This window comes from Monoraphidium neglectum, assembly GCF_000611645.1.
Source record: "Monoraphidium neglectum strain SAG 48.87 unplaced genomic scaffold scaffold00444, whole genome shotgun sequence".
NCBI classification, from domain to species: Eukaryota; Viridiplantae; Chlorophyta; class Chlorophyceae; order Sphaeropleales; family Selenastraceae; genus Monoraphidium; species Monoraphidium neglectum.
In genome coordinates, this window is record NW_014013184.1 from 1 (window position 1) to 13,982 (window position 13,982).

Here is a 13,982-nt window from a genome sequence, read left to right on the forward strand (position 1 = left end):
GGGCAGAGGGGGCCGGCGCGCCTGCTCGTCTGGAGGGCTGCCGATGTGGGCTCTCGCTCTGCGGCTTGAGGCTTGCTGCGAGCCGTGACATGCCGACTCTAAAGCGATTTCGGCAAGATTGGCGTGGTTGGCAGCGGCTAGGTCAGCCAGGTTGTGGAATGGGCCTGGGGCTTGAGGGGCAGGACGCGAGTGGCTGCGAACATTCCGGCGGCTGCCACAGGCCACGGGCGGCGTGCGGGCCGGCAGCTGCGAGCGCGGCGCGCGGCGACGCCGCGGCTGCGGGCTCCTGCGGCGCGGGGCAGTGGCAGGGGCCCTGGGGCCGCGTGTCCCTTGCGCCCTTGGCAGCCGCCCTGCTGCCACCACCTTGCCAGGCGCGCGGCTCCCCTGCTCCTCGCCCGGCCCTGCCTTCGCGGACGCTCCCGCCCGCCGCCCCTTTGCCACCCGCGCGTGCGCCCCAGGCGTTCATCAACACGGCGCGGGAGATCTACAAGAAGATCCAGGACGGCGTGTTTGACGTTTCGAACGAGGTGCGGCGCGCGGGGCAGTCCCAGGCCGCCACGGCACTCCGCGGGCCGAGCCAACGCTGTCCCTCGCAGCGGTGGGCGGCGGTGCGGCGCAGGGCGGGCCAGGGCAGGGCGGCCCTGATCGGCTGCTGCGCCCCCTGCCTGCACTTCCCCACGCCTCAACGCTGCCCGCTGCCCACCCGTCATGACCCCCTGGCATTACGCCCCTCGGTCCCCTCAGACGCACACAAACGCCCACCACCACTGCCTTGCGTCCCCTCTTCACGCTCCCCAGTCCTACGGAATCAAGGTTGGGTACGGCGCCGGCGGCCCCAACCCCGCGACTATCAAACCCGGGGAAGGCCAGCCGGCAAAGGCCTCCAGCAGCTGCTGCTGATGTGGCGGCTGCGGCGTCTCATGGCCCTTCCTTGCGCTGACGTGTGCATGACACCCCCACCCGCAGTCCTTACGTCTTACGCGTCTCTCTTTCCGCTTTTGGGGCGGCGTGCTGCGCTGCAGGGGGCGGCCGCCCCTGCATTCAGTGTGCCCTGCCCCGGCCTGCACCGCGCGGCGCTCTGCAGCCCTGCACCCCTTGAGTCTGCGGCTTCCCCGGGCAGGGGGTGACGCTGCCCCCTTGGCGGCCCCCTGTTGTTTGAGCGTGGCGCGTCTTTGTTCTGGGAGCTGCCTCCCCCTCCTTAGCCCCTCTCACCCCCAAGCGGCAGTTGGAAGGAGGAGGCGCGTGTACAAAACCCCCCCAACGCCGCGCCGCAGCACGGCCCCTGACGGCCCTGGCGGCGTCGCCCCATGCCGCCGCCCCTGGATTGCGCCCTCTCCTCCTGTTTGCGGCCGCCCCGCGGTTTCCAGGCGCGCGTCATGCCGCCGCCTTGTTTTGCTTCGAGTTCGCCGGCGCAAGGGCCGAACTGCCGTCACATGTAACGTTGCGGCGCGCTGCAGCGCTTGACAAATGCACGCAATATTCTAGCCCCTTTTGCACAGCTTTGAACTGCACATGATTGTTTTGTTATGCATGCATACGTGCATGCGAATATCCTGCCACGTGTGGTGCGGCCCGCCAGTGCAAGGGTCTCTCAGTCCTGCCCTCAAGCGCTTCATATAAAAGTGCCGCAGTGCGCTCAAATGCTAGCTGTGCACTGCGCCCCCACCACCCAATCCTTGCATGGTAGGACACGCCCAGATGCCAGCAAAGCGCCAGTGGGTGGCGCTGTTGAGCACCACCCACTGCACCAAAGCAACAGCGCTTCGCGCAACCGCTTGCGCATGTGTATGTGCACCACGGCCATGTGAGGCTTCCGCAGCAATATAATAGCCTGCAGGAAAAGGCGCCGCACAAAGAAACGCGGACTGGTCAACCACAACAGCAGAAAAACCACCTTGCATAAAGGCGAGCGAAGCGATGCACACAACAAAGCCAGAGGCCACCTGAGGCGCACGCACCTGCCTTGCAGCGAAGCTCGCATGCGAAGCTGCCCTTTGCAGAGTCTGCTTACTGCCGGCATCAACATTGACGTCCCGCGCCTGTGAAATGCTGGCGAACATTGTAGAAAAGTATAACTCTGACAAATCGATGAACCCCAAAGCGGAACAAACCCACCCCGACGACCGGTTCCGAAGCCCAAGTGACCACGACCGCTCAATTGAGCAACACGAGCAGCAGGCCAAACACACCCAGTACCTGCCACAGACATGTGACCTGCTGCTCAGAAATTTGACCTATTTCTTATCCTGCCATCCAACCCGCCGCACACCCCGCGCCACTCCCCACCTCGGCCACCAGCACGAGAGTTACAGGTCCTATGACTCCCCCCAAGGCGCACGCCTAGAGCGCGCAGCCCAGACCGCCGAACCCCTCGCAGACCCTGCCCGGCGCACTAAAAATGCCCCGACAACCTGTTTTGCGCCCCCCATCGGCCCCCGCGCGCCCCTCCCCGCCGGCGCTAACTCTCGACGCCCCCATGTTCCTGAAACTGCTGTTACCTAGGTTACTTGTGTTGCGGTGTAGGTAACGCCACGTTGCCATAGGCTGTAACGTGTCCACTAAAATTACCCTGTGACTGGCCGCGCGTTACGGCGTTACCACGGCGGCGGCAACACCACCTTTCGTACTGCAGTAACACACACCCTGTGGTAACGGAGTGCGTGGCAAGAATGCTGGGTGCGAGGCGGATCGCACGCTGGATGTAAGCGGCGGTCAACTCGTCAGGCTACTGCTTGATCCCCAAGAACTCCTCCAAAGCGCGATGGGGGTCAGGGGTCAGCAGGGCCTGCAGCAGCATCAACTCCTTCCGCACCACAGCCGCTCCTGGGGTCAGGGCTTGCCCCAGCTGGTTGCGGCGCAGCAGCGCCGGCGCTGGCTGCGCACTGCGCTGCTGCGCCTACCTCCAGGTCAGGCGCGCGGCTGGGCCAAAAGCAGGGCAAGCATGGGCGAAGGGGCACTTGCCCCGTGGCAGCTTCCGCTGCCAAGGGGCCGTGGGCGGCAACGGGGCAAGGGCCCCCATTGTGCGTGACATGCTGCAGGCCAGGCCACGGGAGTTGCATCGTGCGCACAACCCACCCTGCGGCTTCGGCGTGCTGTTCACTATTACATTATGCTGCTTGCCGCACACTTGCCGTTACACACCTGTGAGACCGTGACGGCCGATTACGTCTCCAATGTAGTTTAGGTATACTTCTATTGATCGTATGCACTTGCAACTTATCACCCTAGTGCTGCTCCCGTCCACCCTGCCCAGTCACGTGTTAGAGATTGTGGGTGAGATTGGCTGGTCGCCCGATTGCTGTCGAGCACCCGATTGGCGAAGTCAACGGGTCGGGAGTGCAACCTTAAAAGGTGTACGTTGCGTCGGTCGTGTTAAAATACGCGGCTACGTCGCAGTCACATTCGTCCGGCCACGTTCAGCACCATACCCTTTCCTGTCGTAGGACCTACCCCATTCAAGACGTCCACTCGTTCAACGCGCCATTGTAGACGAGGTGAGACCAATGGCGGGGCCCCAGCACGCACTCAAGGGGCTGAGTTGACGGCAAGGTTCCCAGGGACGGCCAGTGTGAGCCACTCTGTTACCCATGCAGCGGCTCCAGTCCGCTCCGGCCTGGCATTGTCGCTGCCCCTTGGACTTGTTGAAGGTCCCACACATTCATTACCAGGAGGCAACTTTGGCAGCCATCGCATTCCTGGCGAATGGCGGCCTGAGACACCGCTGACCGTTGTGTGGTTTGGCCCTGCTGCACGTCGCATCTTGAGGCCCTGCTAGCTAGCTGGCATAGGATGCGCCATGTCTGAGTCACCCTTGTCATCCAAACAAACACTGTGCAACTCACAGGGCCTGGCGTCCTTGTCCCTCCTCTTAGAGCCTGACAACCTCTGGCCAAGCAACCAAATCTAAGGCGCCTGTGACGTGAGGCCCATGTGCGCTGCCAGCCGCATGCACGCATAGCAGGGGACAGGTTGCTGCGGCTTTTCTGCACAAGCAATGCTGCTGGGTTGCTGACACCCACCAAGTTTCTTGGTTGTGTCGCTGGTGATGTGCATAAAAGTTGCATGCAGCGCAACGGCTGCTGGTGTGCGCACATGTGGAATGTATGCAAGCAAACCAACGTGCAAACCAACTCCTTGTCCTCGCGCGCTGTCCGCAGGACTTTCAGTATGACGAAGTGCTACACATTTTTGGCTATGGCGACTATCATGCTGGGCGTCTGGCTCGTGCCAAGTAGCGCCCGCGGCACTCTTCCGGATGTACACGCTGCGCCGATGAGTGTTCCACCCACCCCTTACGGAGAGTACGGTGCCAAGCGCAGGCTGCTGGGGTTTTGTTGCGACGACGATTCTGACGAATGCGATGAATATTCTTGCTCTCCTGGCTACTTTCTGATGTGTGACCCACCTGAATGCAAAAAAATACCTAGCAAGCGCCCGAGTGGGGGTGCGCCCAAGAAAGTCCCCACTTTTATTCAAAAAGTTTTTAACAGTTTCAAGAGAGGGTAATTCTGGGGAGACTGTTCTTGCTTTGATGTATACTGTGATCATACTGTGACACAGCACACACAGCAATGATCTATTTGCGCACACAGTGTTGTGGGCGTCTTGCGAGGTTAACATCTGGCACTCCCACGTTGAGGCAGCATGCAGCATGTTCTGGTAACAAATCTGAGCGTGGCTGAGCAAAAGTCTGGCAGCTCTCTCACCCCCCCAGATTGAAATGGCAAAAAAGCAAGGCTGTTTCCGCCTGCCTCGCTCGAAGTGGTACCCACTCGCCTTGACGCTGCCATGCACAACAGTTCACCGCACAACCACCACCACAACCAAAAAGTGTGAAGGCAAAGCAGAGAAAGCAGCCAGTACGACCGATGGCTTGGTTATTACAATGGATGTGGAGTTGACGCTATGCTTCTGACATATAAAGAGAGACAGGTGGGTCAAACTCATGATGGCGGGACATCCAGCGCTGCAAGACCCCCCACGCTCTGCAGCGACCCGTCCCCTTGGACCCCGAGCCTGCGTGAATGAGCCCGGCAAAGCATGCAGCGGCGCGTCCTGCCAATGAGGACGTACGGGGAGGGGGGTGGGGGACTGGCCGCTTGCACAAACACACTGACACACCCACACACGCACAGGCAGAACTTGCCTGTTGCCTTGCAAGAAGAGAAGGCGTGGCGTGTCGAAGCACATTCGTTTGCATCCGGCATTCCTGCTTTCTTCCAAACCCAACCTGATCAGAAAGAAGGAAACCAAAACCCCTTCACCAAGCACCACATGCCATGCGGCTGAGCAGGAACAGAACACGCCCCCACCAAGGGCGCAGCACACTGGTCAGAGCAGATTCGGACGGCGGCGCATGGCTGCGAGAGAAAGACCCGTGGCTGAATGCGTTGGGTTCATTTGCTCTACTTCTTTGGAATGGCAACCGAAGTAGATAAGAGTCGCGCCTGGCCTGGCGCGAGCTGGTGCGCTGTCAGAGTGCCGCGCCGGGTGCACCACAGGCTGGAGCTTGCGCATTGCGCCGCATCGCACAAGGCCTTGTGAACAAAAGGGACAACACGTTTCTAAAATCAATTGTAAACAGGGCACCAGGCTGGCCGCAAACACATGGTCGCCACGAGCCACTCGAGCAGCTCTCCTCCTGAGGCGGCGCTCTTGCGGCAGCCACCAGGATTGTTTGCCGCAATTGCATACACAAAAAAAGTGCCAGGACCCGGTGCCCTTGCTTGGCCCGCCGCTCGCCTGATGGAGCGGCCGGGACTAAAGCAGACAGCGGGCGCAACAGTGTGGCGCGGGCTTGCGCGTGCCATGGCCTCAGATTGCTGTGGGGCGCGTTCCAGCACCCGACTGACCGAGGCCAAGGCGGCGGCCGCAGCCTTGCGCATCGCTGCCGCAGGGGCTGCTGCCTTACTGCGAACCGCGCGTGCTCGAGACGCCGCTGGTGCAGCTGGGGCGCCAAGGGAGATGGTTGGGATGCTCTCCTGGCTTAGCCGACGCGCCGGAGCCGCGAAAGAAGGTGCGCAGTCGGGGCGGCCTGCAATGTCACCCGGCGTGGGACCTGCTTAAGACTCCCCGATGGTCGAGAGGGCCGCTGTGAGCGAGCTGTGCGGCTGCGCCGCCCTCTGCTGCTCCTGCTGCGCCGCCCGCTGCTCGAAATGCAGCATGCCGCCGCCGCCCGCGGGCAGCGAGTGCGCGACCCCACCCACGGAGTTGCCGTCGCCGCCGCCGTCCGCGCCGCCCGACTCCTTGGGTTCAAGGAACCCGGTGCTGCGGAGCACCGCATTGCGGGTGCGCAGCCGCTCGCGCTTCAAGCACCCGCTCGGCGACGCGCCGTTGAAGCTGAACGTGAAGTCGTCCTGCCGCGTCAGCTGGTGGGGCGGCACGAACTTGGCCCCGGCTGCCGCCCCAGCCCCGGCGGCGCCGACCGCGCCGGGGTCGGCGGGGGTGGCGGCTGGGGATTCGATGGGCTTCCAACGGGGGATGGCAATGGGGACAGACGAGCCCTGCGAGCGGCACGCAAGCGGAGTGTGCAGTGCAGGGCAGTGCAGGACGAGGGGTTTTGGGCTGGTCTGCGGCCACTCAGGCGGAAGCGGTGGTGCGAGTTGGGGCCGATGGCCTGACCTCAGACGAGCCTGCTGCTGAGATCCGTGCCAACGCCTCGCCCCCACAGCTCCCGCGCACCATTTGCACCGCCGATGTGCGCGCCGGCAGGCTCGCCGCGACATGGAAGCCGCCCGGCCGCGGAGGGCGCTCGGCGGCCGCCCCCAAGAGCAGGCCGGCATCGGCGTCGCCGTGAAGCTCGTGGAGGCTGGCCCGCAATGTGCTGCTTTGAATGCTCCCGCTCCTAATTGACGTACCTGCACATGCAGCAGGTGGGAGTGTGTGCTTGGGGGAAGATGATACTGGCTGCAGCGCCCAGGGCAGGGCTGAGGTGCTGTCGAGCACATGCACAGCGCCATGGCGCGTGCTGCGGGCATGACAATCAGGGCGCGACACAGCGACCGATGGCGAATCGCCCAGCGACCAGTCCTATGCGCAGCCTTTACATTCAAGATGAGCAAGCGTAAAACGGACCTGCTATATCTACACCGTTATGCGCTGGCTCGGCTGCAGCTGGGGCCTCAGCGTGCTCGTCATCGCTGTGCTCGCTACCCGGCCAGCGGCCCTCGTCGGCCTCCTCAAAGAAAAGGGCGTCCTCCAGCTCCATGCGGCCGATCAGAAGTTGCCGATCGTCCCGTGCGACCGACACACCTCGGCCGCCCCGGGGACCACGCCCTCTTAGATTCTGCAAAAGACCGTGTGACCACTAAAATAAGGTATGTGTGTCACGCGGCAGGCTCAGAAGAAGCCTGCGTGGCACAGACGGCTACTTCGATCGAGTTCAAAAGGACGATTCCTGGAGAACTGTTATATGCAAGCACGATAGGCGCGTGAGGTGCGACTGCCAGAAACGTGGACGCACACTGCTGTTGATTGATGTTCCGCACAAAATGAAAATAGCTCTGCCTTCCGTTCGAGTGGGGTACCGTATGAGCGCACGAGAGCCGGGTGCACGTGACAGCTAGACTGGTTCCTACACCGGCGTGTTTACCAGGCAGGGCGCCTTGTACCGCGACTTGCGGGGTGCGAGAGACGTGGGCATGTCAATCTGCTGCACCTCGTGCGTTCCGGGATGGTGTGCACTGCGGCATGCGTGCTGCACAGCGACAGAGCTGCTGTTCACTTCAAATATTACACGTCTTGCGCTGTTGACCCTCAGGCACCTGGGCCGTCAAAAATTTGCAAGCAACCAAAACCCGCCACTGCCACCTCGACACTCAACAACTCACAATTGTCGAAGAAATGTATCCATCAGCGATGCAAAGCACTCCGTACCAAGCGGAACACATATTGGAAATTTATGGATATCTCAGGAAGGTATTCATCGGTACCTGCAGGTGGCGATGGGTCGCAGGGTTTGCACAGTAACAGGTGATGTCATCAACGTTCTGGTGCATGGGCCCGTGTTGCAGCAGAGCGCCAGGCTTCGGAAGTATAAATGGTTACTTTGAACTCTGCTTGTTCCAGGTACCCATTGGCACTGCGCAGCAAGCCCTGGTGCTGTCCCGCACTGCGGGAAACCAAGGCTCTTGCCGCCTCAAAGATCCGCTACAAGTTCTCCTAGTGAGCTGCACACGCCCATCACAATCGCACCAGGCAGCAAAAGCGCTAGCCAATGACTTGGCTCACCCTTGGTTCAACACTGACCAAACACAGCATGCATGCATACACACATACCCCCACACATACTCGCACACACGCTCGCACATATTCACACTTGCGCTCACATACGCACATACATGCGTTCACAAATGCACACAAAGACAGGTCCCACGAAAGACATGCATGCCTGCAAATCCCGGGTCATCATCTCACTTGTCCATGATCTTGCGTGCCTCGCCAAGCGGGTCTGACGGGTCCGATGTGCCGCCACCGCCACCGCTGCTGCTTCCGCTATCGTCGCTGCCAGACTGGGACCGGAAGTACAGCCAGGCGGCGCCTCCTAGCAGGGCCACAGTCAGCAGAGTGGACAGCACCTGTAAATGCGTGGCGTGCCAAAAAGCGCCGTGATGCTCGCGGATGATACGCATGGATGTTGGGGTAGCAGGGCGATCTGATGGCGATCGCCTCAGCTTTGGAGCACGCGCTGCTGCTCAATTCGCCGGCCATCCAGGCCTCAGCGGCCGCCAGGGGCTCGGTGACAACTAACACAAGTGCATCCGACCCTACTTATGCCCCTGCGAAGGACCGGCGCTGCAGGGTCCAGGTGGCACTGACCTTCTGGAGCAGCCAGAACGCCAGCAGACCCCCAGCCACCGCCACGCCACCCTTGGCCACCGGTCGCGGCACGCTCTCCGGCACCAGCTCGGATGCGCTGTCCACCAGCCCCTTGCCAACGCTGATTGCACTGTCCAGCGCTTCATTGCCGGTCGACTTGGCCGGCTTCCCAGCAAGTGCGACCATCCGCGCGCCCAGCCGACGCCCCGCCATCGCAACCGGAGCAGGAGTGGCAAGCCGGCTGCGAAGGAGCGCGCATGGGATGAGGCAAGGCTGCCACTTACAGCGCGTGTGCGTCGGGCCCGACGCAAACCAGAAGCATGGGACAAGGGGCCAGGTAGCGATGGTTCGGTGCTGCATGGGCAGAGCAAGGCGTCACGGTGCGGGATCAGATGCGGCGCGCACCTGGCGGCCAGGCACGGGCTCACGCAGCTCCCAAAGCCTACGCGGTTCATCCTGCAAGCTTGAACCTGCGTCAGAGAGGAGTTGTGGCCTTGCGAACACACACATCACCACTGGAGTGTTCAACAGCACAGCTCATACCTGCATGATTGCTGTCAAACTATGATTGTCCCTTGATGGCCTCAATCGGCTCCTGTACGTGCTCGTGTGCAATAGATCGGCCCTTGGCAACGAACTGTCGCGGTTCAATGAAGGGGTATTGTGTGGCTTCAGTAAAAATATTCACAGCGTCTGTTGGAGGGAGCACAAATCAGGCGCAGGTGCCAACCACCAGACCGCCTGTTGGGTGCCCCATCAGTGCTCATTTCAGGCACTGCACACGCCACTCGTGCACGCACAAGGCTTCGCTTGCGAGGAATCACAATACCCCTTCACAAGAGTGCACTGGGCGTCGCTGCTGAAGCCGCATCTGCCACCTTCACCATTCCCCCTGGCCTGCCAATCCCCCCCCCCCCTTGAGGCCAGCTGACCAAAGCGGCCAGGCCTCGCAAAGACGAGGTTCTTACACCATGTACAAGACACAAAAAATGACATCACAGCCCACGTCGCGAGCACGCACTACACGTATAAAAACATGGGTCGCCCCCAACACACACCGCAAGTGGCGTCGCCGAATAGTGTCGGCAAAGCAAGATCTGAAGGCACCACCCTGGCAGGCGCAAAGCTGCCGGCGCATCAGGTAGCAGGTTGGGTCAGTAGAAGGGGCAATCAAATCGGCGACGGTCGTGCGAAGCAGCCGCGGGCGGCAGTGAGGCAGCGAACGCCGCTGCACCCCCTTCGGAGTCGCACCGCCGGCCAGTGAGGCCTCACCCCCTCACACGCCATGTGCCCGCCGCGTGTGGGCTCTGCGGCTTCCACCTGCCCGCGGGGCACGCACGAAAGTTGACAGCATGCCGCCAGCGCCACGCAGCTGGTCAAATGAAAGGGAGAACGGGGACCATCCAGGCCGCGAGCAGCTACCCGGGGATCAAACGCTGCCCGACGTCCCAGCTGCCTCGGCCTGTTGGCCGGGCCGCTGCTGCGCCTGGCGCTGCTGCTGCTGCTGCTGCTGCTGCTCCTGCTGCTGCGGCGGAGGTGTGTGCTGCTGCTCTTGGCTTCCCGCAGCCATGTCCTCTTCATCGCCCTGCCCGCCACCACCGCCCGCTCCGCCGCCTCCGCCGGCGCCGCCGCCGCCCGCCCTCGCGCCCCCGCCTCCACCCGTGGCGTTGGCACCGCTGCCGCTGGGGCCGCCACCCCCGCGCGCCTGTTGCGCGGCCCCGTCTGCCGCGCCGGCGCCGCCACCTGCCCCCGCACCGCCGTTGCCTGCTCGCGCGCCAGCCGCGATTTGCCGCACGCCGGGGCCGCGCTCGCCGGAGCCGCCGTTGTTGTAGGCAGACGGGTGCAGCTTGAAGCCGAACACCCTGCGGCAATGGGTGCAGCAAGGCAGGGCGACAGGCGAGCAGCAGGCAGGAGTCAGTTCGCCACATCGCACTGGACACCCAAACCCCTGTACACAGTCCTGCGGCCGCCCCCGATCCGCACCCGCGCTTCGCCTCTGCGTGTTGGCAGGCGCGTTCCTGCACCCGTCGCATGCACGCACGCACACGCACGTGTGCATGACTGAGCGCTTGCCCGCACGCACACCTGGGGGTGTAAGCGTCCGCGCTGCGCGGGGGCCGATACATAGGGTACGTCATCAACAGCAGGTGGGGGAAGGTGCTGCCGAAGAATGCGCCGTCGATCGAGCACTGCGCAGGCGCCGGCCGCGGAGGATGGCAGGGGGAGGGGCGGCAGGGGTGTGAGCTGCGATGGCATGTGATTGAACGCGGGCCGGCACGACAGGCCTGCACTCACAACCCGTGCAGATCCCTTGAGGGCTTACATAACACATATGGCCTAATGCCAACCGCAGCAGTAACCCCACCTACCCACCCAAAACATGCCCGCACGCACGACGTTCACCGCACGCACCGGCCACAGCCGCGCCGCCCCCCGGCCCAGCCACGCTCACCTGGTAGTCTATCCGTGGATAGTAGATGTCCTCGCACTTTGGGCAGAAGATCTTGACGGTCGCCTGGCCTGGCAGGTCGCTCGTGCCAACGGCAAGGCACGGCTGCCCCTCGCACAGCACGCTGCGGTGTGGTGGGCAGAGAAGGGGGTCAGGGGCTCGTCAGCGCCGGCGCAGCAACCGCAGTGGAGGCTTCGCCTGTGCGTTCGGGCAGCTCAGGAGCGCGGCAGCCATGCAGGTGTGCGCCGCACGCGGCGCATTGCGGCACATCAGGATCAGATCCGCCCAAGCTCACCGAGGGCACCGCCCGAAGTCGACGTTTTTGAACTTCTCCAGCATCGCCCCCAGGCCGCGCGCGGTGACGATGTAGCGGGCGTGGATGAGGCCATACAGCATCTCGGCCGCGTTCTCAAGAAGCTCCTGGGGGTTGGCGGCGCGGAGGGTCGCGGGGTTTGTGGGGATTGCAGCCTTGGGGGGTTGGGGAGGTGCTGGATCTGGCTTTCAATGAAGCGCCAAGGCTGGGTTCACACCTGCTCCCTAGCCAGCCCGACTATCGACTGAGCAGCTTTGCGACCTGCTGCTGTGGATACGTCCTGCTCAAGCAAACACCCACAGCTGAGACGCACATGCACACCCGCACAGTCATGCACACGCAGGCGCACACACATCTTCGACCGTGCACGTATGCGTGCTGCTCACTACTTCAGGCGTACTGGTGTGTGCCTGCCCCACCCCCAACCCCGCACCCCACCTGCTGTGACTCTGTGAGCATCATGTCCTGCGGCGGCTCATTGTCCAGGATCATGTCCAGCGCGTACTCGTAGTAAGGCACCTGCAGGGCGTCAGCCGTTGCAACGGGAGTGGTGGGAGTGCACGAATCGACGGCAGTTGCAACCGCCAAGCTGTTCTCCAGGGCTGTCGCCACGAGGAAAGCTCTTGGCCTGACCCCACTGGGGGGCACGTAGGGCAAGCGACTCCCAGGCTCGCACACACAGGTGAGGTAACCTTCGCCGCTGCGCGTGCGCCACCGGGTGGCACCCACCAGCCCTGAGAGGCCGCTGAGGTTGAAGTCGTCCTCTATGTAGTCCTCGTCAACCTGTTGAATGCGGCGCGATGGGGGAGGGGGGGGCGAGATGAGCATGGCCGTGGGTGGGCGTTGAATCGAAAGGGTGGCAGCTCAAGGGGGAGGTGCAGGCGCCGAACCGACAGCCTGGGGTCCGCTGCGCCCGGTGGGAGACACAGCAGCCGCAGCAGTTGTGGGCTTTGGCTGCGACCGCTGCCACAGGCTGGCAGCTTGCCTCGCCTGGCTGCGTCACTCTCATCTGCCCACGCGCTGCCTGCACGCCGCACTCACCACAGCCGTTTCAACACCAGCTGCTGCGCGATTTGCAGCAACCCTGAAAATGCGACTGCTGCTCAAACCCAAGCCTGTTCCACCTCACACCCCTGTGTGCAGACCCACACGCACACACATGCGCGCGCGCGCTCAATCGTGTGCGTCTGCGCCAGGCGTCGCCCCACCTCGCAGAAAAACTCATTTCCCCTCAGGCCGCAGAACCAGGAGATCCAGGAGGGGTCTCCTTGCTCGCTGCCCGTCATGTCCTCGCTGTCCTCCGTGTCGGAGTCCGACACCAGGTCTACCGCCTCAGTCTGGAGGGGGTGGGCGCGTGCGGGGGAGCGTCGCGCGCGCGTGGGTTCCGGGCAGGCGGTTGCGGTGGGTTGGGGGGACGACTGGATGGGAGAGGGTGCGCGCCGCAGGTCTTGCTGCCCCGTCTGCTGCGCGACGGCCGGGCTGCAACGCCAGTTCTATGGCGGCTGTGAGGCGTTGGTCTGTGCGAGGACGGCCGCATGGCTGCACCAGCGCCCTCCATCGCAATCGCAGGCACCACCCCGACACATGGCTTGCAGCAGGGGCCCCGCACCTGTGCTCGGTTCTGCATCGGGGCGCGCAGACCATTCTCTGCGGAGGTACGAGGTGCAACTTGCTGGCCACTAGCCATTCGCAGAGCTGGGAGGCGACGCTGCTGTGGCGCGGCGCCGGAGACGCCGGCCGTGCCTCCCCGGGCCGCCCGCTACGCTGCTCTGGCGGGGGCGCTGCGCGTGCACTGTCTGGCGAGCTACGGCGACGGCAGTAACCTCAACCTGCTGTCAAAAGCACGTTGGCGTGTACAATCAGCTTGTTTGCGAGGCCACCGCGCGGGTTGAAGCCCGCGTGCTCAGCTCGGAGACCAACCACGCCATGCAGCACGTGTGCTTAAAACAGTTGCAGGTTCTATTCAGATCATAGTCGAGCCAGGGCGCAAAGAGGGCGTGACGAGCGGGGAACCCGAACTTGTCACCCTCGTCATGCAGGCCGCGTCGGACCACTAACCGAAGTCAGGCAGGAGCTATCTTCGCCTTTGCGTGTTATGAGCTCAGCTGGCCTCCAGATCACTTAGCCGTGCTATCGTGTAGGGGAGCCTTTGGCTATACCGAAGTGTTCAGGCAAAAACGTAGACTTCAAAGCAGCGGTTTAGCCCGGTATGAACGAGAACTACCTGCCGTGCTTGACTGGTCCGCGGCCCCGCCGCATGCCAGCCGACCACCTGGCGATATTGACGCCGGCGAGGATGTGGCTGGATCGCCGCTGTCATGTGCTAGCGGCACAAGTTGATTTTATGCTGCATGCAACATGCCGACCTGACCCTCGCACGCCCTGCCACCGCCGCTACCTCTC

General features: G+C 63.0%; 4 protein-coding genes across 4 annotated transcripts; 1 reads left to right on the forward strand and 3 right to left on the reverse strand.

Annotated features, from left to right (window-relative positions):
* Positions 1-158: 158 nt before the first annotated feature.
* On the forward strand, positions 159-900 carry MNEG_3512 (GTP-binding protein YPTC4; the record flags this gene model as incomplete). The annotated part of the gene is made up of 3 exons (XM_014048006.1): positions 159-323; positions 459-527; positions 799-900. 3 exons carry the CDS (start codon positions 159-161, stop codon positions 898-900), a joined length of 336 nt encoding a protein of 111 aa, XP_013903460.1.
* Positions 901-6,062: 5,162 nt separating this feature from the next.
* On the reverse strand, positions 6,063-6,684 carry MNEG_3513 (hypothetical protein; the record flags this gene model as incomplete). The annotated part of the gene is made up of 2 exons (XM_014048007.1): positions 6,063-6,503; positions 6,682-6,684. The coding sequence occupies 2 exons, from the start codon at positions 6,682-6,684 to the stop codon at positions 6,063-6,065; spliced, it is 444 nt and encodes a 147-aa protein (XP_013903461.1).
* A 1,727-nt stretch (positions 6,685-8,411) lies between these two features.
* On the reverse strand, positions 8,412-9,272 carry MNEG_3514 (hypothetical protein; the record flags this gene model as incomplete). Its single annotated transcript, XM_014048008.1, has 3 exons — positions 8,412-8,576; positions 8,818-9,058; positions 9,223-9,272. The coding sequence occupies 3 exons, from the start codon at positions 9,270-9,272 to the stop codon at positions 8,412-8,414; spliced, it is 456 nt and encodes a 151-aa protein (XP_013903462.1).
* A 974-nt stretch (positions 9,273-10,246) lies between these two features.
* Positions 10,247-13,206, reverse strand: MNEG_3515 (Casein kinase II subunit beta; the record flags this gene model as incomplete). Its single annotated transcript, XM_014048009.1, has 8 exons — positions 10,247-10,679; positions 10,903-11,006; positions 11,270-11,390; positions 11,562-11,686; positions 12,018-12,098; positions 12,309-12,362; positions 12,788-12,916; positions 13,189-13,206. The coding sequence occupies 8 exons, from the start codon at positions 13,204-13,206 to the stop codon at positions 10,247-10,249; spliced, it is 1,065 nt and encodes a 354-aa protein (XP_013903463.1).
* Between the last annotated feature and the right edge of the window lie 776 nt (positions 13,207-13,982).